The sequence below is a fragment of the Dendrobates tinctorius genome, unplaced genomic scaffold (genome assembly GCF_039654945.1).
Source record: "Dendrobates tinctorius isolate UK_male_01 unplaced genomic scaffold, ASM3965494v1 ptg000035l, whole genome shotgun sequence".
NCBI lineage: Eukaryota > Metazoa > Chordata > Amphibia > Anura > Dendrobatidae > Dendrobates > Dendrobates tinctorius.
Genome location: NW_027361703.1, coordinates 71003497 through 71023230, shown reverse-complemented (window position 1 = coordinate 71023230; position 19734 = coordinate 71003497). Strand labels below are relative to the sequence as shown.

General features: G+C 43.0%; 1 protein-coding gene across 3 annotated transcripts in view; it reads right to left on the bottom strand.

Moving 5' to 3' along the window:
* Positions 1-19734, bottom strand: part of RELN (reelin) — a 1162997-nt gene that overhangs the window by 24891 nt on the left and 1118372 nt on the right. For all 3 annotated transcript variants that reach the window (XM_073573631.1, XM_073573629.1, XM_073573630.1), the window contains exons 58-63: positions 16753-16826; positions 16242-16403; positions 8741-8898; positions 8281-8500; positions 7989-8186; positions 7228-7326 (exon numbers count right to left, since the gene is read on the bottom strand). In XM_073573631.1, coding sequence (XP_073429732.1) covers positions 7228-7326; positions 7989-8186; positions 8281-8500; positions 8741-8898; positions 16242-16403; positions 16753-16826 — 911 coding nt within the window. The remainder of the gene's footprint in view (positions 1-7227; positions 7327-7988; positions 8187-8280; positions 8501-8740; positions 8899-16241; positions 16404-16752; positions 16827-19734) is intronic.

Sequence of the window (19734 nt, the reverse complement as noted above, 5' to 3'; positions counted from 1 at the left end):
TCCGGAGTATGTACCTTTTTAGATTTCGGTAAACTGCTTGAAATCTGGATGTACAGTCCTGCCCATTTGTTGGAGATAATAATGTTTTGCTATCTCATGGCATTGTTACAATATTGTGTTGTTCAAATAAAGATGGATAGTATCGATCTGGAAATTTCTTTGATTTAAAAGAAAAATAACTGAATTACCATTGTGACACATTATTTTTCACAATAGACTGGATACATACCCTTGAAACAGTTAAATAGCTTGCTTTTCAAGGGGACAGTTCCAGCGTGCCCCTTAAAGGGAATCTGTCACCCCTTTTTTGAGGTATCATATAATGATATCATTCAATTGTGTGTCACATAAGGATTCTCTTAGTACTTTTGCTTCCCCCTGACCCCACACCTTTCATGCATAAATACCTTTTTTATATCGGTTCAGATGTATGTAAACTGCCGTGGTCCGGTCAGATGGGCGGGGCTTATTCACCTGCTCCCCTCCTCCCTGTCTTGCTCTACACAAGAAGAAATACGTAGAGCAAGACAGGAAGGGGGGAGCAGGTGAATAAACCCCGCCCAGCAGACCAGACAGAGGCAGTTTACATACATCTGAACCAATATAAAAAAGGTATTTATGCATGAAAGGTGCTGGGTCATGAGGAGGCAAAAGTACTAAGAGAATCCTTATGTGACACACAATTGAATGATATCATTATATGATATCTCAAAAAAGGGGTGACAGATTCCCTTTAAGGAAGCCAACGCAAAATGGGTGTTGAGGCTGTCAGCGTGGTACCACACATGGGTAAGAGTTCATATTGGTTGTTTGTATGGATGCAGTGTTACATTCAGGTTAAGGACACTTTGAAATTAAGTACGAATCCACTTTGTAGTGGTACGGTATCCTCTCGGCATCTCTTCACACACCTGGTTGAGGTTCACATAAAGCATTTGCACTTTATTCAGTTATGAATTGAATAAAACACTCCCCCTGTCCTAATTATGTATGTGATACACACGTTTTTCTACCAGAATCTCCTTTCTCCTTTATGTTGCATTGATACGTGTGTGTGAATGTGTGCAAAATATATGCTTTTTGAATTACACCTTGGACTATATACGGTACTCCATGTTTTCAGTATTCATTCAAGTATAGAAGTGTCCATATAGACTGACTGATTGGGTGCCTAAAATTAGGCACGGGGTCCTAAATATACCTATGGTTAAATATGGTTTCTGTTTTGATAGTATTGTTTCATGCCAAAGTTGATGAAGTTTAAATCACATTTAAGTAGCAAGATCTGCCTTCTTTTAACTTTGGTGCTCTTTTTTTTTTTTTTGACCAGGGACTGCCCTTCCTCCATCATTGTAGTTTTTCCCAGCAGCTGGCACAAAGACACCATAGTGATGCTGAGGACAGAGAAGAGCCCTGATCCACATAGCACAGAATGGACCAGAACTGACAAGCTCAAGTGATCCCACAGCCCAAGCCTCCCATAGTAGTTAGGATTACAGGTGTGCGCCTGGGTGCTGTGATATATATGCCACATTGTCTCCCATGATCCACATGCTTCCTATGTCTCCTATGATGTTCATGCCCCCAGCATCTCTTGTGATGTATATGCCCCAGCTAGTGTTGTGATGTATACTGTATATCCCCAGTCCCTCCTGTGATGTATATGCCCCCCAGCCCTTACAGTGATGTATATGCAGCCCTTACAGTGATGTATATGCCCAAATGTCTCCTTTGATGTATATGTCCCCAATGTCTCCTGTGATATATATGCCCCCAGCCCCTCCTGTGATGTACACTACCGATCAAAAGTTTAGGGTCGCTTAGAAATGTCCTTATTTTTGAAAGAAAAGCACAGTTTTTTTCATACATTGTTAATGTGGTAAATGACTATTTTAGCTGCAAATGTCTGGTTTGTAATGCAATATCTTCATAAGTGTATAGAGGCCCATTTCCAACAACCATCACTCCAGTGTTCTTATGGTACTTTGTGCTTGCTAACTGTGTAAGAAGGCTAATGGATGGTTAGAATACACTTGAAAACCCTTGTGCAAGTATGTTAGCACAGCTGAAAACAGATTGGCTGATTAGAGAAGCTATAAACCTGACCTTCCTTTGAGCTAGTTGAGAATCTGGAGCATTACATTTGTTAGTTCCATTAAACTCTCAAAATGGACAGAAAAAAATAACTTTCTTGTCAAACTCGACAGTCTATTCTTGTTCTTAGAAATTAAGGCTATTCCATGCGAGAAATTGCCAAGAAACTGATGATTTCCTACAAGTGTGTACTACTCCCTTCAGAGGAGAGCACAAACAGGCCCTAACCAGAGTAGAAAGAGAAGTGGGAGGCCCCGCTGCACAACTAAGCAACAAGACAAGTACATTAGAGTCTGTAGTTTTAGAAATCAACGCCTCACAGGTCCTCAACTGGCAGCTTCATTAAATAGTACACGCAAAACGTCAGGGGCAACGTCTACAGTGAAGAAGAAAGTGTTATGGACAGACGAATCCAAGTTTGAGGTGTTTGGATCATGCACAAGAACATTTGTGAGACGCAGAACAACTGAAAAGATGCTGGAAGAGTGCCTGATGCCAGCTGTCAAGCATGGTGGAGGTAATGTGATGGTCTGGGGTTGCTTTGGTGCTGGTAAAGTGGGAGATTTGTACAAGGGAAAAAGGATTTTGAATAAGGAAGGCTATCACTCCATTTTGCAACGCCATGCCAAACCCTGTGGACAGCGCTTGATTGGAGCCAATTTCATCCTACAACAGGACAATGACCCAAAGCACACCTCCAAATTATGCAATAACTATTTAGGGAAGAAGCAGGCAGCTGGTATTCTATCTGTAATGGAGTGGCCAGCGCAGTCACCAGATCTCAACCCCTTTGAGCTGTTGTGGGAGCAGCTTGACCTTATGGTACGCAAAAAGTACTGGAGAGGATCTGCAAGGAAGAATGGCAGAGGATCCCCAAATCCAGGTGTTAAAAACTTGTTGTATCATTCCCAAGAAGACTCATGGCTGTACTAGCTCAAAAGGATGCTTCTACTCAATATTGAGCAAAGAGTCTGAATACGTATGACCATGTGATATTTCAGGTTTTTTTTTTTAATAAATTGGCAAAAATTTCTACATTTCTGTTTTTTTCAGTCAAGATGGGGTGCAGAATGTACATTAATGAGAAAAAAAATGAATTTTTTTGAATTTACCAAATGGCTGCAATGAAACAAAAAGTGAAAAATTTAAAGGGGTCTGAATACTTTCCATACCCACTGTACATTCCAATCTTCACTTAATCTATTGTTTCCAGATCAAACATAAGCAAAAGGAAAACATAAAGGCAGGCAAAGCAAAGTTGTTGCTTTCAAGTATCAAAAATGTCTTTAAAAAAGTGACTGTTTACTTTAGCACCATTCAGTTTCTATATTTAATTTTTCCCATACAGTTGTAGAAAATAGAAGCGGATCTTATAGGCCACAGTTTTAGCCTCTCTAACCCATATTTATCAATTTGTTAGTGCCTTTTTTGATGCATTTTACTCTAGATGAATTACTAATTTGCTAATATTACATTATTTATCAATTTGTGCTAGATTTGAAATTTGGAGTGAAACGTGGGCATGGGTTTCTGCTTGAACAGTATGTAAGCACATTCATGAAGTGCAACTCAACAAAAAAATTAACGCCTTAATGACCGGAGCTTTTTTCAATTTTGCGTTTTCCTTTTTTGCTCCCCTTCTTCCCAGAGCCATAAATTTTTATTTTTCTGTCAATATGGCCATGTGAGGGCTTGCTTTTTTGCAGAACGAGTAGTAATTTTCAACGACATCATTGGTTTTAGCATGTTATGTACTCAAAAATGGGAAAAAATTCTAAGTGTGGTGAAATTGCAAAAAAAGTGCAATCCCACACTTGTTTTTTGTTTGGCTTTTTTGCTAGGTTCACTAAATTCTAAAACTGACCTACCATTATGGTTCTCCAGGTCATTACGAGTTCATAGACCCCAAACATATCTAGGTTCTTTTTTACCTAAGTGGTGAAAAAAAATTCCAAAATTTGCTTAAAAAAAATAATTTGTGCCATTTTCCAATACTCGTAGCGTCTCCATTTTTTGTGATCTCGGGTTGGGTGAGGGCTTATTTTTTGCGCGCCGAGCTGACATTTTTAACGGTACCATTTGTGTGCAGATACGATCTTTTGATCGCCCATTATTGCATTTTAATATAATGTTGCGGTGACCAAAAAAAATGTAATTCTGACATTTTAGTTTTTTTTCCCACTACACCGTTTAGCAATCGGGTTAATCCTTTTTTTTTTACTGATCAGGCGATTCTGAATGCGGCCATACCTAATATGTGTATGTGTAAATTTTTTTTTTAATTGTTTTATTTTGAATGGGGCGACTTAAACTTTTAGATTTTTTTATTTTTTTCATATTTTTTTAAAACTTTTTTTAAATTTTGGCATGCTTCAATAAGGGTAGAATCATTCACAACTTGATCGGCTCTGCTACATATAGGCGATGAGCAGATCGCCTTTATGTAGCAGAATTACAGCATTGCTATGAGCGCCGACCACCGGGTGGCGTTCATAGCAATGCCTCATCAACAACCATAGAGGTCTCGAGAAGACCTCTGGTTGTGAAGACAACGCATCACTAACCCCCGATCACGTGATGGGGGTCTGCGATGGGCGTATTTCCGGCACGGCGGCTGGAAGCGCTGGTTAAATGCCGCTGTTAGCGTTTGACAGCGGCATTTAACTAGTTAATAGATGCGGGTTGATCGCGATTCCACCTGTGCCTATTGCAGGCACATGTCAGCTGTTGGAAACAGCTGACATGTCCCGGCCTTGATGCGGGCACGCCGCCGGTACCCTCATCAAAGCGGGGATACTGTCATTAGACGTACCATTCCGTCCAATGGCAGTTCACCAAAAAATATTAAAGAAAGAAAAAAATTATATTCTACACAAGTCCTAGCATAATTAGCATCACCATTTTATCCAGTATGAAAACTAATGTCAGTTATGTAGGTTGTGACAGATTTGTTAAAGAAGGAAACTTTTATGTGTCAGAATATTTGTCAATAAAGTAACCTAGCTTTAAAGAGGACCTTTCAGAAGTTTAAGCATATTAAACTGGCCACATCATGGAATAGTGTCTGCAGGGCTGACTAAAAGCAGAGCAGAGCTGAGTTGCATCACTTGATGAATCTGAAAAGTTTAGTAATGACACATAACTCTGCTCTGCTGTATCTCTACAGAGTTTTGTATCATTACAAGTACTTCCAGATCTCCTCTCACAGTGCTGCCAGCTCTGACCCTCCACCCACACTGACCGCTGTGAAATGAGATCTGCAAGACTTTGTAAAAAATTTAATAATATATAATTCATCTCTGCTATATCTGTACACCAATAGTGCCCAATCTTTCTTAACTTGAGAGATACATTCACTTCTGATGGAAATCTGCTCTTCTGTGTGGGGCTACTAAAAAACTTACCATCAGAAGACCTGCTCTTCATAGCTGTTTGACCTGGTGCTAATATACCAACATGTCAGACAGCCACGAGCCACACATCAATGGACCTGCAAGCCACATGTGGCTCCTGAGTCACAAGTTGGGGACCCTTGCTCTACACAGTAGCTACAGAGATCAGTGAGGAGGGTGTGTTCTTATCTCCCCTACATCACACTGCTTGTTTATGATTGGTCAACCTCATGCAAATGAAGAAGTACACACCCTCAGAGACAAATCTCCGGTAATGCCAAATTTAACTTAAACAAAAATTATTGCCTAAATTTTGCAAGCTAACACTTCTGGGGGCCAGAAGAAGGTAGTACATCGAAATGCGTGTCGGGGCTAGGTTACACCTTGCAGGAGGTAAGGTCATTTATTACATGAGTATCTCTCCTTTCAAGCCAATGCTAGTTATGTTACTGGTGCTCTAAGGTTACATGCACTGTATACACTTGTTTCATGTAATATATATATTGTTTGATCTATACATATTGTCACTATGGAACATTGTCTGAGATATAGTATTAATATATGTATTTCTAACTACCTCCTGCGACACACTTTTGTGGTATTGTGGTGCCATCTTGTGGTTTCCAACTTTTTTGCTAGATTTTTAGTAGGTTGTAGTTTGTATTGATGTAATAAATACATTTTCATTATTTTACATACGTGGTTCTTCTGTACAATTTCTTTGTAGGATTTTAAGCTAACATCTCTGCAGCAGAGAGCAGAAATTAAGAAATAAAAACTATATTTTACTCAGCTGTCCAGCCACTATTCAGTTATGTGACCAGTTTAACCTACTCTAAGGGGTGAAAGGCCCTCTTTAACCTTTGATTGGTGGTGAGTGAACGTGCTTGGATAAGGTGTTATCAGAGCATGCTCGTGTGCTAACTGAGTGACTTCGGTGTGCTCGAATGATATGTTCGAGTCCCTGCATCTGCATATCTCACGGCTATTCGACAGCCGCAACACATGCAGGGATAGCCTAACAAACAGGCAATTCCTGCAATGCTGTCGAACAGCCGCAAGACTTGCAGCCACGGGGATTTAAACATATTTTTCGAGCACTCTGAAGTCACTCGGTTAGCATACGAGCATGCTCGGATAACACCTTATCCAAGCACGTTCGATCATCACTACTTTTGATAAATGTGGGTTTATGTCATAAGTCAAAGCCAGTTCACAGAGGCAAAATTAAAAGTTTATAAAATACACTTAATAAGTCTCACATGATGGAGGTTGTTTGCAAAAAGACTATTATGGCCTATTTATCAGACAAATCTAATTGTCCAAGAGATGAGGGTGTGGGTGATGGGGTGCTAACCGTACATGTAAATGAGCCAGTTTTGACAATATTATCAATGGAGAAATGACTAAATGTCAAGTCATAGATTTGGGCTTCTTCCCAACTTTTTTATATTTCGGTATGCAAGACCTCTTGATGACTGAAGCAAAGATCGCTCCATTCTTGGGTTGTGTCAGCGTTTGACACCACAGATCTGACTCTTATGGCATGTCTGATTTATTAATTATATGATAACCCTTATTACCTTGGTTTGTTCAGTCAACAGCAGATAACAGTTGTTAGAATGCATGTGGAAGGTGGATACTTACATATCCACACAAAGATAGATGAATGGATTTGTTTTCTAGCGATGGAGTTGGAATGTTTCTATATAACGGATATATGAGCAGAGCAGATACTCACAGTACAACTTCTACATGATCCAGAGCCCACTGATCATGACCTGATCCATTGTGGCGTGGCTGCCACCACCGTAATAGGACTCCTTTCATACGGGCTTCTCTGTAGAAAAAGAAATGTTACATTCACTGCAGATCATAAAAAATCACAAGTGAACACCAGTTACCACTTTATAAATAAACTATAGAATTAGTAGATTATTTCCAAAATTGTCCTAAATTAATCTCTGGGAACACCTTGGTATTCTTGGTGAATTTGGCTGACGTGTAGTACCAGTCACAACTAAACATACAGGTGGGCAGCTGTTTTTTTAGAAGCATTAAGAAAAGCTAAGCATTCTAAAGAGTGATGCGACCATTGTGTTCAGTATATCTGAAGTAAAACCCCAATGCACATTAGACTGATATTGGCATTCTAATATGAATGGGGGCACCGGCCCATTGTTGGGGGAACTGTCGATTTATCTTGTCAAATTTTGGACTGCCGATTGCTTTGTTCTCCTGAAAATAAGCTGTTAGCATGTGTGTCAGTGGCTTTCTCATAGAGAGAACAGGAGCCCAATGCCAAGCAAGCACTCATGTATATGGTAGAGACAACCAAGATAGTTGTCAGCCGAACAATCAGCTGCAACATCTTTTGGCCAACATCCATCTAATGTGTATTGGTGGATGAAGGACTCAAGGATAGGTATTCTATTTGTTTTCCCTGAAACCCCCATTTGAAACATAATGATTCGACTATAAAGAAGAACAATGGTTACTTACAGAGGAATATTGTAAGACACTCTTTGTGCTTGTATGAAGTCTTTTGGCTGGTGCTGTGCAATGACTTGCCATGTTATCCCATTATTGACACTGTACTGTAGTAACACAGCCTTATCTACAGTATTTGCATCGCTTAAGTTAGTATTGCAGCTCTCTGTTTGGGCAATGCTTCCGATCTGAAGCACAAACATTATTTTGCTGTTAAGAGAAGCAAATAGCAAAAACTTTTTAGATAACAGTCGATTTATATTTTTACATATAGCATATCCATGTATGTCAGAATAAGTCATACCTGGCACGGGTAAGATCAAGTGGCTTCGTGATAGCTTGTCTAATTTGACACCCATTAAAATAAAGAGAATCTCCATGAGCATAAGGTGCAAGTTGACCACATCCATTTCCAATAGTGCCTCCTTGAATATTTTCCCAATTAATTTCTGTTACCTTTTCTGATTCAAAATTATCTTTAATGTAGCTTGGGAGGTCATAGTTAAACAATGAGCAATCATCACCTGCAAAAGAAATATATATGAAATATATATATATATATATATATATATATATATACACACACTGTAGATCTATAAATAATATTTTACATCTTCATATTAGGATTAGTTATGATCTAAGAGGTCAGCCTACCACTTATCAGAATGTTATGTCCTTTCCTAGCAAGATGCCTTACCATTCTAACATGGGGATTTCACTTTAAGTACTGAGCGTCATTATTTTTCACACTGTTACAAGATTACCTTGATATCCCTCATCACATATGCAGACAGCTCCAGTTGTGCAGTATCCATGTCCGCTACAAAGCTTAGGACAAGCTTCTCCAATATATACATGATCAACAGCCCAACTCTGCTTTTCAGTCTCATCCCCTTTCTGAATCCAGCGGAACTGTGTTGCGCTGTGAAGAAAAAAAAAACATTAGCCATTTGCTTTTTTTTTAATTTTAAACAGAAAACAAACATAACAACGTGGCCTGTTTGAACTGTTGGGGCATAGCCGCATAGCCACAATTTTCATGCGTCACTCTTTGTGTCAACAACTTTGGAACACTTAAGTATTAAGCTGATTATTATATCGTTTTTAGGGACATATACCTAACATAATTAGTACATTTAGGTAAATATGTTTTCAGTTTATTAAAAAAAAACAACTAAAATAGTTAATACTTTACATATCCCATATGTCTACTTTATGATGGTATCATTTTTTATATGTCCATTTATTTTATAGGATGTTATACAGCTTCTTCCAGAAACCTTTTTTTGTAGTTATCGATTCAATTTTCAAGTGACATTGAGTGGCGCCTATACATTAGAAACCCCCTAAAATAGCCCCATTTTAAAAATTGCAACCTTCAACCTCATTACCCTTTACAAATATCCATTTTTAACACCTAACTACTTTTGTAATTTTCTATATTCTAAAATACCCTACTCTTCTCCTTAGGCCGGGGTCAGACTTGCGAGTTCAATGCGAGAAACTCGCATCAATACCCGGCACTGCCGCCAGCACTCCGGACCAGAATGTGTGGCTGCATGTGTTTCTCCGGTGCTGAGTGACGGCGGCAGTGACGGGTATTGATGCGCGAGTTTCTCGCATTGTACTCTCAAATCTGACCCCGGCCTTATACAGTTAATCACTATATGTGATTTTTTACTTTCCTTCTTGTGATGTTTTGTTTAAGGGGAGTTTCAAATAAGACAGCATTAGAAGGATGGCCCTGCAAAATTCTATCACCCCTCCAGAAACATTCACTTATCACAGGTTCTTTCATAAATGGCCTTTGGTGACATCTGGAATCAACAACCTGTCATGGTATGCCTAGGTTACTTTAGGCAAAAACCCCGGGACCCCTGCGATGTCCCTCAGACTAGGGGAACCCTGTCTGTCCCTCTACCCAGGGTTTACACTGAAGGTGTGCCTGCCTGAGCCTCCACCCTGTCCCTGTCTCCTGTCCAGCCCTAAGCTGAACCCACCACCCTCCACCCAGTGAGGGGACCAGACCCCACAAATACGTATGGACAGGGGTAAAAGAAACACCACACAGTTAATACACAAGGGAATACAATAATGTGCAAGGGCAACCAAATATATATATATAACAGATTGGAGAAAGAACCACTGAGGGATATACTGCACCAGATATCAGACGCTCCAACACCACCACTGCTGACCGGTATTGCTAGCACTAGGCTAAAGCTATAGTCGGCGACGCCCATAGTCAGGACGAACTATTTAAAGACCAAGGGCGTGGCCCAGCCCTCAGCCAGCATGACAACCTGGTTAACCCTATCCCGACTGGAACAGAATACCCAACAGGGTATTACCGCTGTCTGCCGGACACCCTGGTGTGAACAGTGTCCGACATGACAGTACCCCGCCTTCTACGAGGGACCTCCGGAACCTCACCATGTCGAGGACCTGGCTTGTCCAGATGGCGACGATGGAACATAGTAACCAGTCGATCAGCATGAATGTCAGAGGCCAGCACCCATGTCCTCTCCTCAGGACCATAGCCACGCCAGTGGACCAGGTACTGTAGAGTGCGACGCACAACCCTAGAGTCCACCACTTTGGACACCTCAAATTCCAACGCGCCATCCACCAAGACGGGAGGTGGTGGCCCGGGGGAACCATCCACCAAACCCACGACCTTCTTTAGCAATGCTTTGTGAAATACATTATGAATCTTATACACAGCCGGCAACTCCAAACGAAATGCCACTGGGTTGATCACTGCGGAGATTCTAAATGGGCCAATGAACCTGGGACCCAACTTAAGTGACGGTATCTTGAGCTTAATGTTCCTAGTAGATAACCACACCCAATCACCCACACACAGGTCCGGACCTGGCACACGTCTGCAGTCAGCCACCCGTTTGTACCTGGAACCCACCTTCAACAAGCGCTGCTTGACTCTCCTCCAAACAGACGACAATAGAGCTCCCAACTGGTCCTCTTCAGGGACGCCAACTGAGCACCCCTGACGCAAGGTGCAAAATTGAGGATGTTGACCATACACACAAAAAAAAGGAGATTCCCCAGATGATTCCTGGCAATGGTTGTTTATTGCGAATTCTGCCAGAGGAAGAAACGCTGACCACTCTTCCTGATTGTCGGAAATAAAGCAGCGCAAGTATTGCTCCAGGTTTTGGTTCATCCGCTCAGTCTGTCCATTCGACTGAGGGTGGAAAGCCGATGAATGAGATAATTTGATTCCAAGGCGAGAACAAAAAGCTCTCCAAAACTTTGCCACAAACTGCGTACCTCGATCAGACACAATGTCAGATGGGACACCATGAAGTCTGACCACCTCGCGAATAAATATCTGAGCAAGAGTCTTAGCATTGGGCAAAGACGCTAAAGCAACGAAATGTGACATTTTGGAGAACCTATCAACAATTACCAAAATGACCGAGTTCCCTGCCGAGGCGGGCAAGTCAGTAATAAAATCCATGGAAATCTCAGTCCATGGCTTACTGGGCACCCCGAGAGGCTGCAAGCTACCAGCGGGACGGGAACGAGGAGTCTTGGCCCGTGCGCACGTGGTACAGGCAGCCACATATGAGGCCACATCCTGCCGGATTTTAGGCCACCAAAAACGATGCGATACCAGTTCCAGAGTGCTCTTAACCCCTGGATGACCTGCCAGTACCGTGTCGTGATGTTCGCCCAACACTCTAGAGCGTAGATGTAGCGGCACAAAAGATTTATTAGCAGGCAACCCCGGCGGTACCACCTCCTGAGCCTCCGCAATCTCTGCCTCAATCTCTGTCGTGATGGCAGATACCACCACACCCTTTTGGAGAATAGGCACCGGCTCTTCACATAACTCTCCACCCGGAAAACACCTGGATAAAGCGTCTGCCTTAACATTCTTCGACCCAGGTCGATAGGTAACAATGAAGTTGAACCGGGTGAAGAATAATGCCCAGCGAGCCTGTCTGGAGGACAGGCGCTTAGCAGATTCTAAATAAAGCAAATTCTTATGGTCGGTTATCACAGTAATCTGATGAACAGCTCCCTCCAAGAAGTGTCGCCACTCCTCAAATGCCAATTTGATGGCCAATAGTTCCCTGTTGCCAATATCATAATTACGCTCCGCAGGCGACAGCTTCTTGGAGAAGAAGGCACACGGATGCAACTTGGCCCAAGAAGGGCCCTGAGACAGTACAGCCCCCACTCCAACCTCCGACGCATCCACCTCCACGACAAACGGTAAGGAGACATCAGGCTGCACCAGAATGGGCGCTGAGGCAAAACTATTCTTGAGGAATTCAAACGCCTGTACCGCAGGCTCAGACCAGTCAGAAAAGTCGGTACCCTTCTTAGTCATGTCAGTCAGTGGTTTGGCAATCATAGAGAAGTTCTTAATAAATTTCCTATAGTAATTGGAGAAGCCAAGAAATCGCTGAAGCGCCTTAAGATTATCAGGCCGATCCCAATGTAGTACCGCCTGCACCTTTGCGGTGTCCATCTTAAAACCTGAGGCGGAGATTATATAACCCAAGAACGGTAGCTCCTGTACGAAAAACACACATTTTTCAAGCTTGACATAGAGCCTGTTCTCTCTGAGCAACTGCAGAACCTGTCTAACATGCTCTATATGTGTATCATGGTCGCGAGAGAAAATGAGGATGTCGTCAAGATAAATTATAACAAACCTCCCCAACAACTGAGAGAAGACATCATTAATGAAGTGTTGAAAGACCGCCGGTGCCATAGTCAACCCAAACGGCATTACCAAACTCTCAAAGTGACCCTCAGGGGTATTGAACGCTGTCTTCCACTCATCCCCCTGACGGACTCTTATAAGATTGTACGCCCCCCTGAGGTCCAGTTTGGAGAACCACCTGGCACCAACCACTTGGTTGAATAAATCGGGTATAAGTGGCATAGGGTAAGGATCACGGACCGTAATCTGGTTGAGTTCTCTGAAATCCAGACACGGGCGTAAACCGCCATCCTTCTTTTTAACAAAGAAGAAGCCAGCAGCCAGAGGAGAAGAGGAAGGTCTAATATGACCCTTGCTCAGGCTATCCGCAATGTATTCCTTGAGAGCTAGCCTCTCGGGACCTGAGATATTAAACATTCTAGCTTTAGGTAACTTGGCCCCTGGTTTCAACCTAATAGCACAGTCATAGGGGCGATGCGGTGGTAGTTCCGAACAACCCTTCTCAGAAAATACATCCGCATAATCCAGCAACGGCTCCGGGATACTGGGAGTCAAAGCGGAAATACATGTAGCCAGGCACCTCTCCTGACACTCCCTGCTCCACTGAATTATGTCCTGGGTCTTCCAATCAATAACAGGATTATGCATTGACAACCATGGAAAGCCCAGAACCATCTGAGCCGGTAAGTTACTAAGCACCTTACAAGTTACCCGCTCTGAGTGTAATACTCCGATGTGGAGTTGTATATCCAACACACACTCTGTGATCTCCCCTTGAGACAACGGGGAAGCATTGATGGTAACCACCCGGATGGGGTTCGGCAATTTCTCCACCGGAAATCCCGCTGTATGCGCGAACCTCTCATCAATGAGATTGGCAGCTGAGCCACTATCAATAAATACTGTAATAGAGAGCATTTGCCCCCCAAGTACCACCCTAGCAGGGAGCATACACTGGGAAACCATGACGGAGGATACACAAAGGCTCAGACTAGACTCCTCCAAACCCTCTGAGCCTATCAGTTTTCCGCCGGCGCGCCCTTCTTAGGTACCAGGGGGCAAGCGTTAATAAAATGTCCCCCTTTGCCACAAAAAAAACAGAGCCCCTGCCTTCTGTGCCAAGGACGTTTAGGCTTGTTACTCGGTGACTGTGCTATACCAGCGATCTGCATGGGTTCCACGGATTCACCCGCGGCAACCTCATCGACCACTCCCCCACCTCCCGGAGGCAACGAAACCAGCGCCCCCTGACGGAGACGTCTGTCTATGCGTACTACAAGTGCCATCGCAGCCTCCAGAGAGGCGGGAGTCTCGTACATTAGGAGAGTCTGTTTAACCCTTCCAGAAACCCCATGCAAAAATTGACTTCTAAGCGCAGGGTCATTCCACTGCGTGTCCACCGCCCAGCGCCGGAATTCCGTGCAGTAATCCTCAGCTGGTCGATCACCCTGTAGCAGTGAGCGTATCTTAGACTCTGCTAAGTTTAATCTATCCGGATCGTCATAGATCAAACCCAGAGCAGAGAAAAAAAAATCTACAGATTCAAATGCCTGTGAGTCTGAAGGGAGTGAAAAGGCCCAGGCCTGTGGGTCACCACTCAGCAAAGAAATCACCAAGCCCACGCGTTGAGCCTCATTACCTGAGGAATGTGGACGCATACGGAAATACAATTTGCATGATTCACGAAACACCGTGAACTTACCACGATCACCAGCAAATCGTTCAGGAAGGGGAAACTTGGGCTCAGCTGCCCTGGCTGCAGCCTCAGCAGGTACTGCAGGAGCTGACAGGCCTTGTTGCTGGACCGCCACCCTGAGTTCAGTGACCTGTATGGATAGAGCCTCCAGCTGCTTGGTTAGGGAAAGTATAGGATCCATAGTAAGTAACCCCTATATTCCCTATCTATACCTTTTTTTTTTTCTCTCACTTTATTATTTGGGCCGACTATAATCTCATGGTATGCCTAGGTTACTTTAGGCAAAAACCCCGGGACCCCTGCGATGTCCCTCAGACTAGGGGAACCCTGTCTGTCCCTCTACCCAGGGTTTACACTGAAGGTGTGCCTGCCTGAGCCTCCACCCTGTCCCTGTCTCCTGTCCAGCCCTAAGCTGAACCCACCACCCTCCACCCAGTGAGGGGACCAGACCCCACAAATACGTATGGACAGGGGTAAAAGAAACACCACACAGTTAATACACATGGGAATACAATAATGTGCAAGGGCAACCAAATATATATATAACAGATTGGAGAAAGAACCACTGAGGGATATACTGCACCAGATATCAGACGCTCCAACACCACCACTGCTGACCGGTATTGCTAGCACTAGGCTAAAGCTATAGTCGGCGACGCCCATAGTCAGGACGAACTATTTAAAGACCAAGGGCGTGGCCCAGCCCTCAGCCAGCATGACAACCTGGTTAACCCTATCCCGACTGGAACAGAATACCCAACAGGGTATTACCGCTGTCTGCCGGACACCCTGGTGTGAACAGTGTCCGACATGACACAACCTTGACAGTGTAGTGAAACCTCCACCAGGGGGAGCTGGTGAGGGAAGAGAGGTTACACACTAAGAGTAGCAACACTGAGCAACAGCACAGGTGTCACAGGTAGAAACTATCAGGGGCAGACGTACCAGAAGCAGCAGCAATACACGTAGTCAAAATATCAAGCCGAGGGTCAAAAAGCCAAAACATGAGCACGGGGTCCAAAAACGTGAGGCGAAATACATGGTCGTGATTCAAGCCGTGGAATCAAATGCCAGAGAGGAAATGTAGCAGCAGAGACGAATACCAAGAGACGGGGTCTGAGATCAGTCCGGGTCATACACGTGGATACAAGTCAAAGGCAGGAGGATCACCAAAGTACAAGGGTCAGAGGCTCTAAACTGGAAGCTTGAGCTATCACTAACACTGGTCAGCAGGCTGTGAGAGACTGAAATAGCCCAGCTGGCTCCAGAACAAGGCTGAGGAGATTAACCCCCGAATGACCAGTCCAGAGTGAAGACAGCAGAAAATAAACTCCAGACTGGATCATGACAAACAGAAGCAGTGGGAGAGGTGACAACAGCACTGACCTTCATGATGATTAATTTCAGTGAGGTATAGCTGCTGTCACTCAATCTGCTTCTATGACAGCCCGTAAACAAATTGTCAACATGGGGTGGCACCAGTGTCACTCCCCCTGCTTCTATCATCAGCCCTTGATCAGATACTGTTTCAGAGGAATAATATGCGGGCCAATTGACAGATCTGTGCTGTGCAGCTCCGCAACTGATCACGTCTGATATAGATGGCCTGTCCTAATAATAGACGATCAGTATAAAAAGTTCTGGACAACGCCTTTAAGGGCTGATGTCTAGCCCTTTTGCAGCAGTATTATTTACACTTTGAAAAAGTATCCTATTAGTACACACTAAATAAATAAATAAAATCCAAAGTTTTGCTGGCATGTTTTGTAAAAATACCAAACAAGTGGACATCCTTATTATGCTAAAATATTACAAAAGAAAAGTAATCGCAGGAGAATTATTCTTTTAGTATTCTATGACTACTGCATACCTGGAGGAAACATAATCTGGAAGTTGCAGTGTTATTCTTTTCCAGGCTGAGCTGTTGATGGAGTTATAGACTGTAGCTTCATGGAACTGGAATGGAGAGCAGCCAATGCTATTTGATGAGGAAGGAAGACACTGTGTCTGAACCAGCTGCCACAAATCCGTTCTGTTAGAAATAATAAACAGAAGAAAAGGTCAATTAGAGAAACACGAAGTTAATGGGAAATTTAAGAGTGCAAAAATATTTAATAGCTAATAGTGATTTGTAAAATCTCTGAAAGCTGCCTTGTCAGCATTTCTCTAACAGACCCATTTTTGCACATGCAGAACTGTGCAAAAATTTTAGGCAGGTGTGGATAAAATACTGGAAAGTAACAATGCTTTAAAAAAATATATAAGTATTATATATGGGGACCAGTTTCAGCAATGAGTTCCAATATATGGTAATTATTATATGACTTCACCTTGGTAACTAGCACATCTGTAACAATAGAATGAAATATTTTCTCTCTTACCTGGCATCCTTTGTATACTCAAGCAAAACTGAATGAAGATCAACACATGAATTTGCTTCACAACCAACCACAATCTGAAAAAAAGGAAGGATATAGTTGGAAGAAAACTAAATAATAGAGAATATGGAAATGGAAAAAATAAGGTGCAGTGGATATAACAATGTAATGAATATCAGCAATCATTACATAACTTTGGAAGACATAGACTGTAAACACTTATATATACACACATGGTTAAAATTGTTGGTACTCCTCGTGTAATGACAGAAAAACTCACAATGGTCACAGAAATAACTTGAATCTGACAAAAGTAATAATAAATAAAAATATCTATGAAAATGAACAAATGAAAGTCAGACATGGCTTTTCAACCATGCTTCCACAGAATTGTTAAAAAAATAAAACTCATGAAATAGGCCTGGACAGAAATGACGGTACCCCTGAAAATAATGTGACAAAAGGGACATGTTAAATCAAGGTGTGTCCACTAATTAGCATCACAGGTGTCTAAAATCTTGGAATCAGTGAGTGGACCTGTATAGAGGGCTACAGATACTTACTGTGCTGTTTGGTGACATGGTTTGTATCACACTCAACATGGACCATAGGAAGCGAAGGAAAGAGTTGTCTCAGGAGATCAGAAAGAAAATTACAGCCAAACATGTTAAAGGTAAAAGTTATAAGACCATCACCAAGCAGCATGATGCTCCTGTGACTACAGTTGCACATATTATTCAGAAATGTAAGATCCATGGGACTGTAGCTAACCTCCCTGGATGTGGCGCAGGAGGAAAATTGATGACAAATCAAAGAGACGGATAATACGAATGGTAACAAAAAAGTCCAGAAACACTTCTAAACAGATTAAAGGTGAACTTCAAGCTCAAGGAACACCAGTGTCAGATCGTACCATACGTCGTTGTATGAGCCAAAGTGGGCTTCATGGGAGATGACCAAGGAGGACACGATTGTTGAAAAAAAATCATAAAAAAGCCAGACTGGAATTTGCCAAACTACATACTGACAAGTCACAAAGCTTCCTGGAGAATGTCTGATGGACAGATGAGGCAAAAATGGAACTTTTTGGCAAGGCACATCAGCTCTATGTTCACAGACGGAAAAATGAAGCATATCAAAAAAAGAACACTGTCCCTACTGTGAGACATGGAGGAGGTTCTGTTATGTTCTGGGGCTGCTTTGCTGCATCTGGCACAGGGTGCCTAGAATCTATGCATGGTATAATGAAATCTCAAGACTATCAAGGGATTCTAGAGAGAAATGTGCTGCCCAGTGTCAGTGTCATGATCCAGGTAGGATCTGACAGAGTAAATGCACAAGGTAACCTTTTTTTTTCCTTGGCTGTGTGCCAAAGGTGGTTTTGCCCCCGGTGGCCATTAGGGTCATTGCACTTTGGTGATTTCAGTTGTAGTTTTCCCCCGGTAGCCATTAGGTTCATTGCACTTTGGTCACCTTAGTTTGTGCACGTAATTAGGTATCAGGTGTGGTAGCTCTATAAGAGAGTATCAGGTGTGTTAATCACTGTTGGTGGTAGAGCTTCAGTTACAAGCAAGCCTGGGTGAAGGATGGAGCTGAAAGAGAGTACTGGGCAGCCCAGCCAGAGTCCTGGAGTAGCAGCTATGGTGTCTGCAAGGAGGGCTGGCATGGCGTGGTGGAGTCGCGGTTATGGTGTCTGCAAGGAGAGCTGGCATTGCTTGGTGGAGTGGCAGCTATGGTGTAGAGCTGCACTCAGGATGCTGGACTCGGTTGTGGAAAGCTGGACTCAAGCATGCTGGACTTTTTGGCAGAAGCTGGACTCATTTGCTGGACTCTGTTTCTGGACAGCTGCACATAGGTGGTGGACTCTGTTTGCTCCAAGGCTGCACTATGGTGATGGATCCGGTTGGAGGAAAAGATGCACCCAGGTGGTGGCTCTGTTGCTGGGAGCGTAAGCAACAGAGCAAATCTAAGTGGTGTTCCCCTGTATTGTCATTTTTCCTTAAGTGTTTAGTGCAGTGGTGGGATTAGTTTCTGCACCGACCAATTCCCTAGTGAGGGTTTAGGTGCAGGGCGAGCTAGGGATATCAGGTATCCAGATCGGCGCCCGGTGCGGAACCGGCCTAGGGAACGTTAGGAGTGTAGAGACACTGACTCAGGGGAGTGCAGGAGGTCTCCACGTCCTCGTTCCCTATCGCAGGGCCCCCATTGTTATTGTTACCCAGGTTTCCCTTATTGTTTAAATTCGCCTTACTGGAGACGAGGTTTCCAGATTTACGTGTTATGTGTATTACCTAAATTCACCTGTTGGAGGTGGTGCATCCAGCTGCACGTCTTATTATTTAAATTCGCCCCACTGGAGGCGGTGTATCCAGGGTCACGCGTGTCATCTAAATCCGCCCTGCTGGGGGCGCTGTGTCCAGCCGTGCGTGACCGTGACAGTCAGAAAGCTTGGTCTCAGTCGCAGGTCATGGGTCTTGCAACAGGATAATGACCCAAAACACACAGCTAAAAACACCCAAGGAAGGCTAAGAGGAAAATATTGGACTATTCTGAAGTAGCCTTCTATGAGCCCTGACCTAAATCCTATTGAGAATCTTTGGATAAAATGCCTGTCGAGAGGTGCAGAAGTCTCATTGACAGTTACAGGAATCGTCTGATTGTAATGATTGCCTCAAAAGGTGGTGCAACAAAATATGAAGTTAAAAGTACCATCATTTCTGTCCAGGCCTATTTCATGAGTTTTATTTTTTTTTAAAATTTCTGTGGAAGCATGGTTGAAAAGCAATGTCTGACTTTCATTTGTTCATTTTCATAGATATTTTATTTATTATTACTTTTGTCAGATTCAAGTTATTTCTGTGACCATTGTGGGTTTTCCTGTCATTAAACAAGGGGTGCCAACAATTTTGACCACGTATGTGAGTCTGCATTCTGTTGTAGGAAGCAGATATCCTGCACATAGTGTAAACTTTTGTTTATTTATTG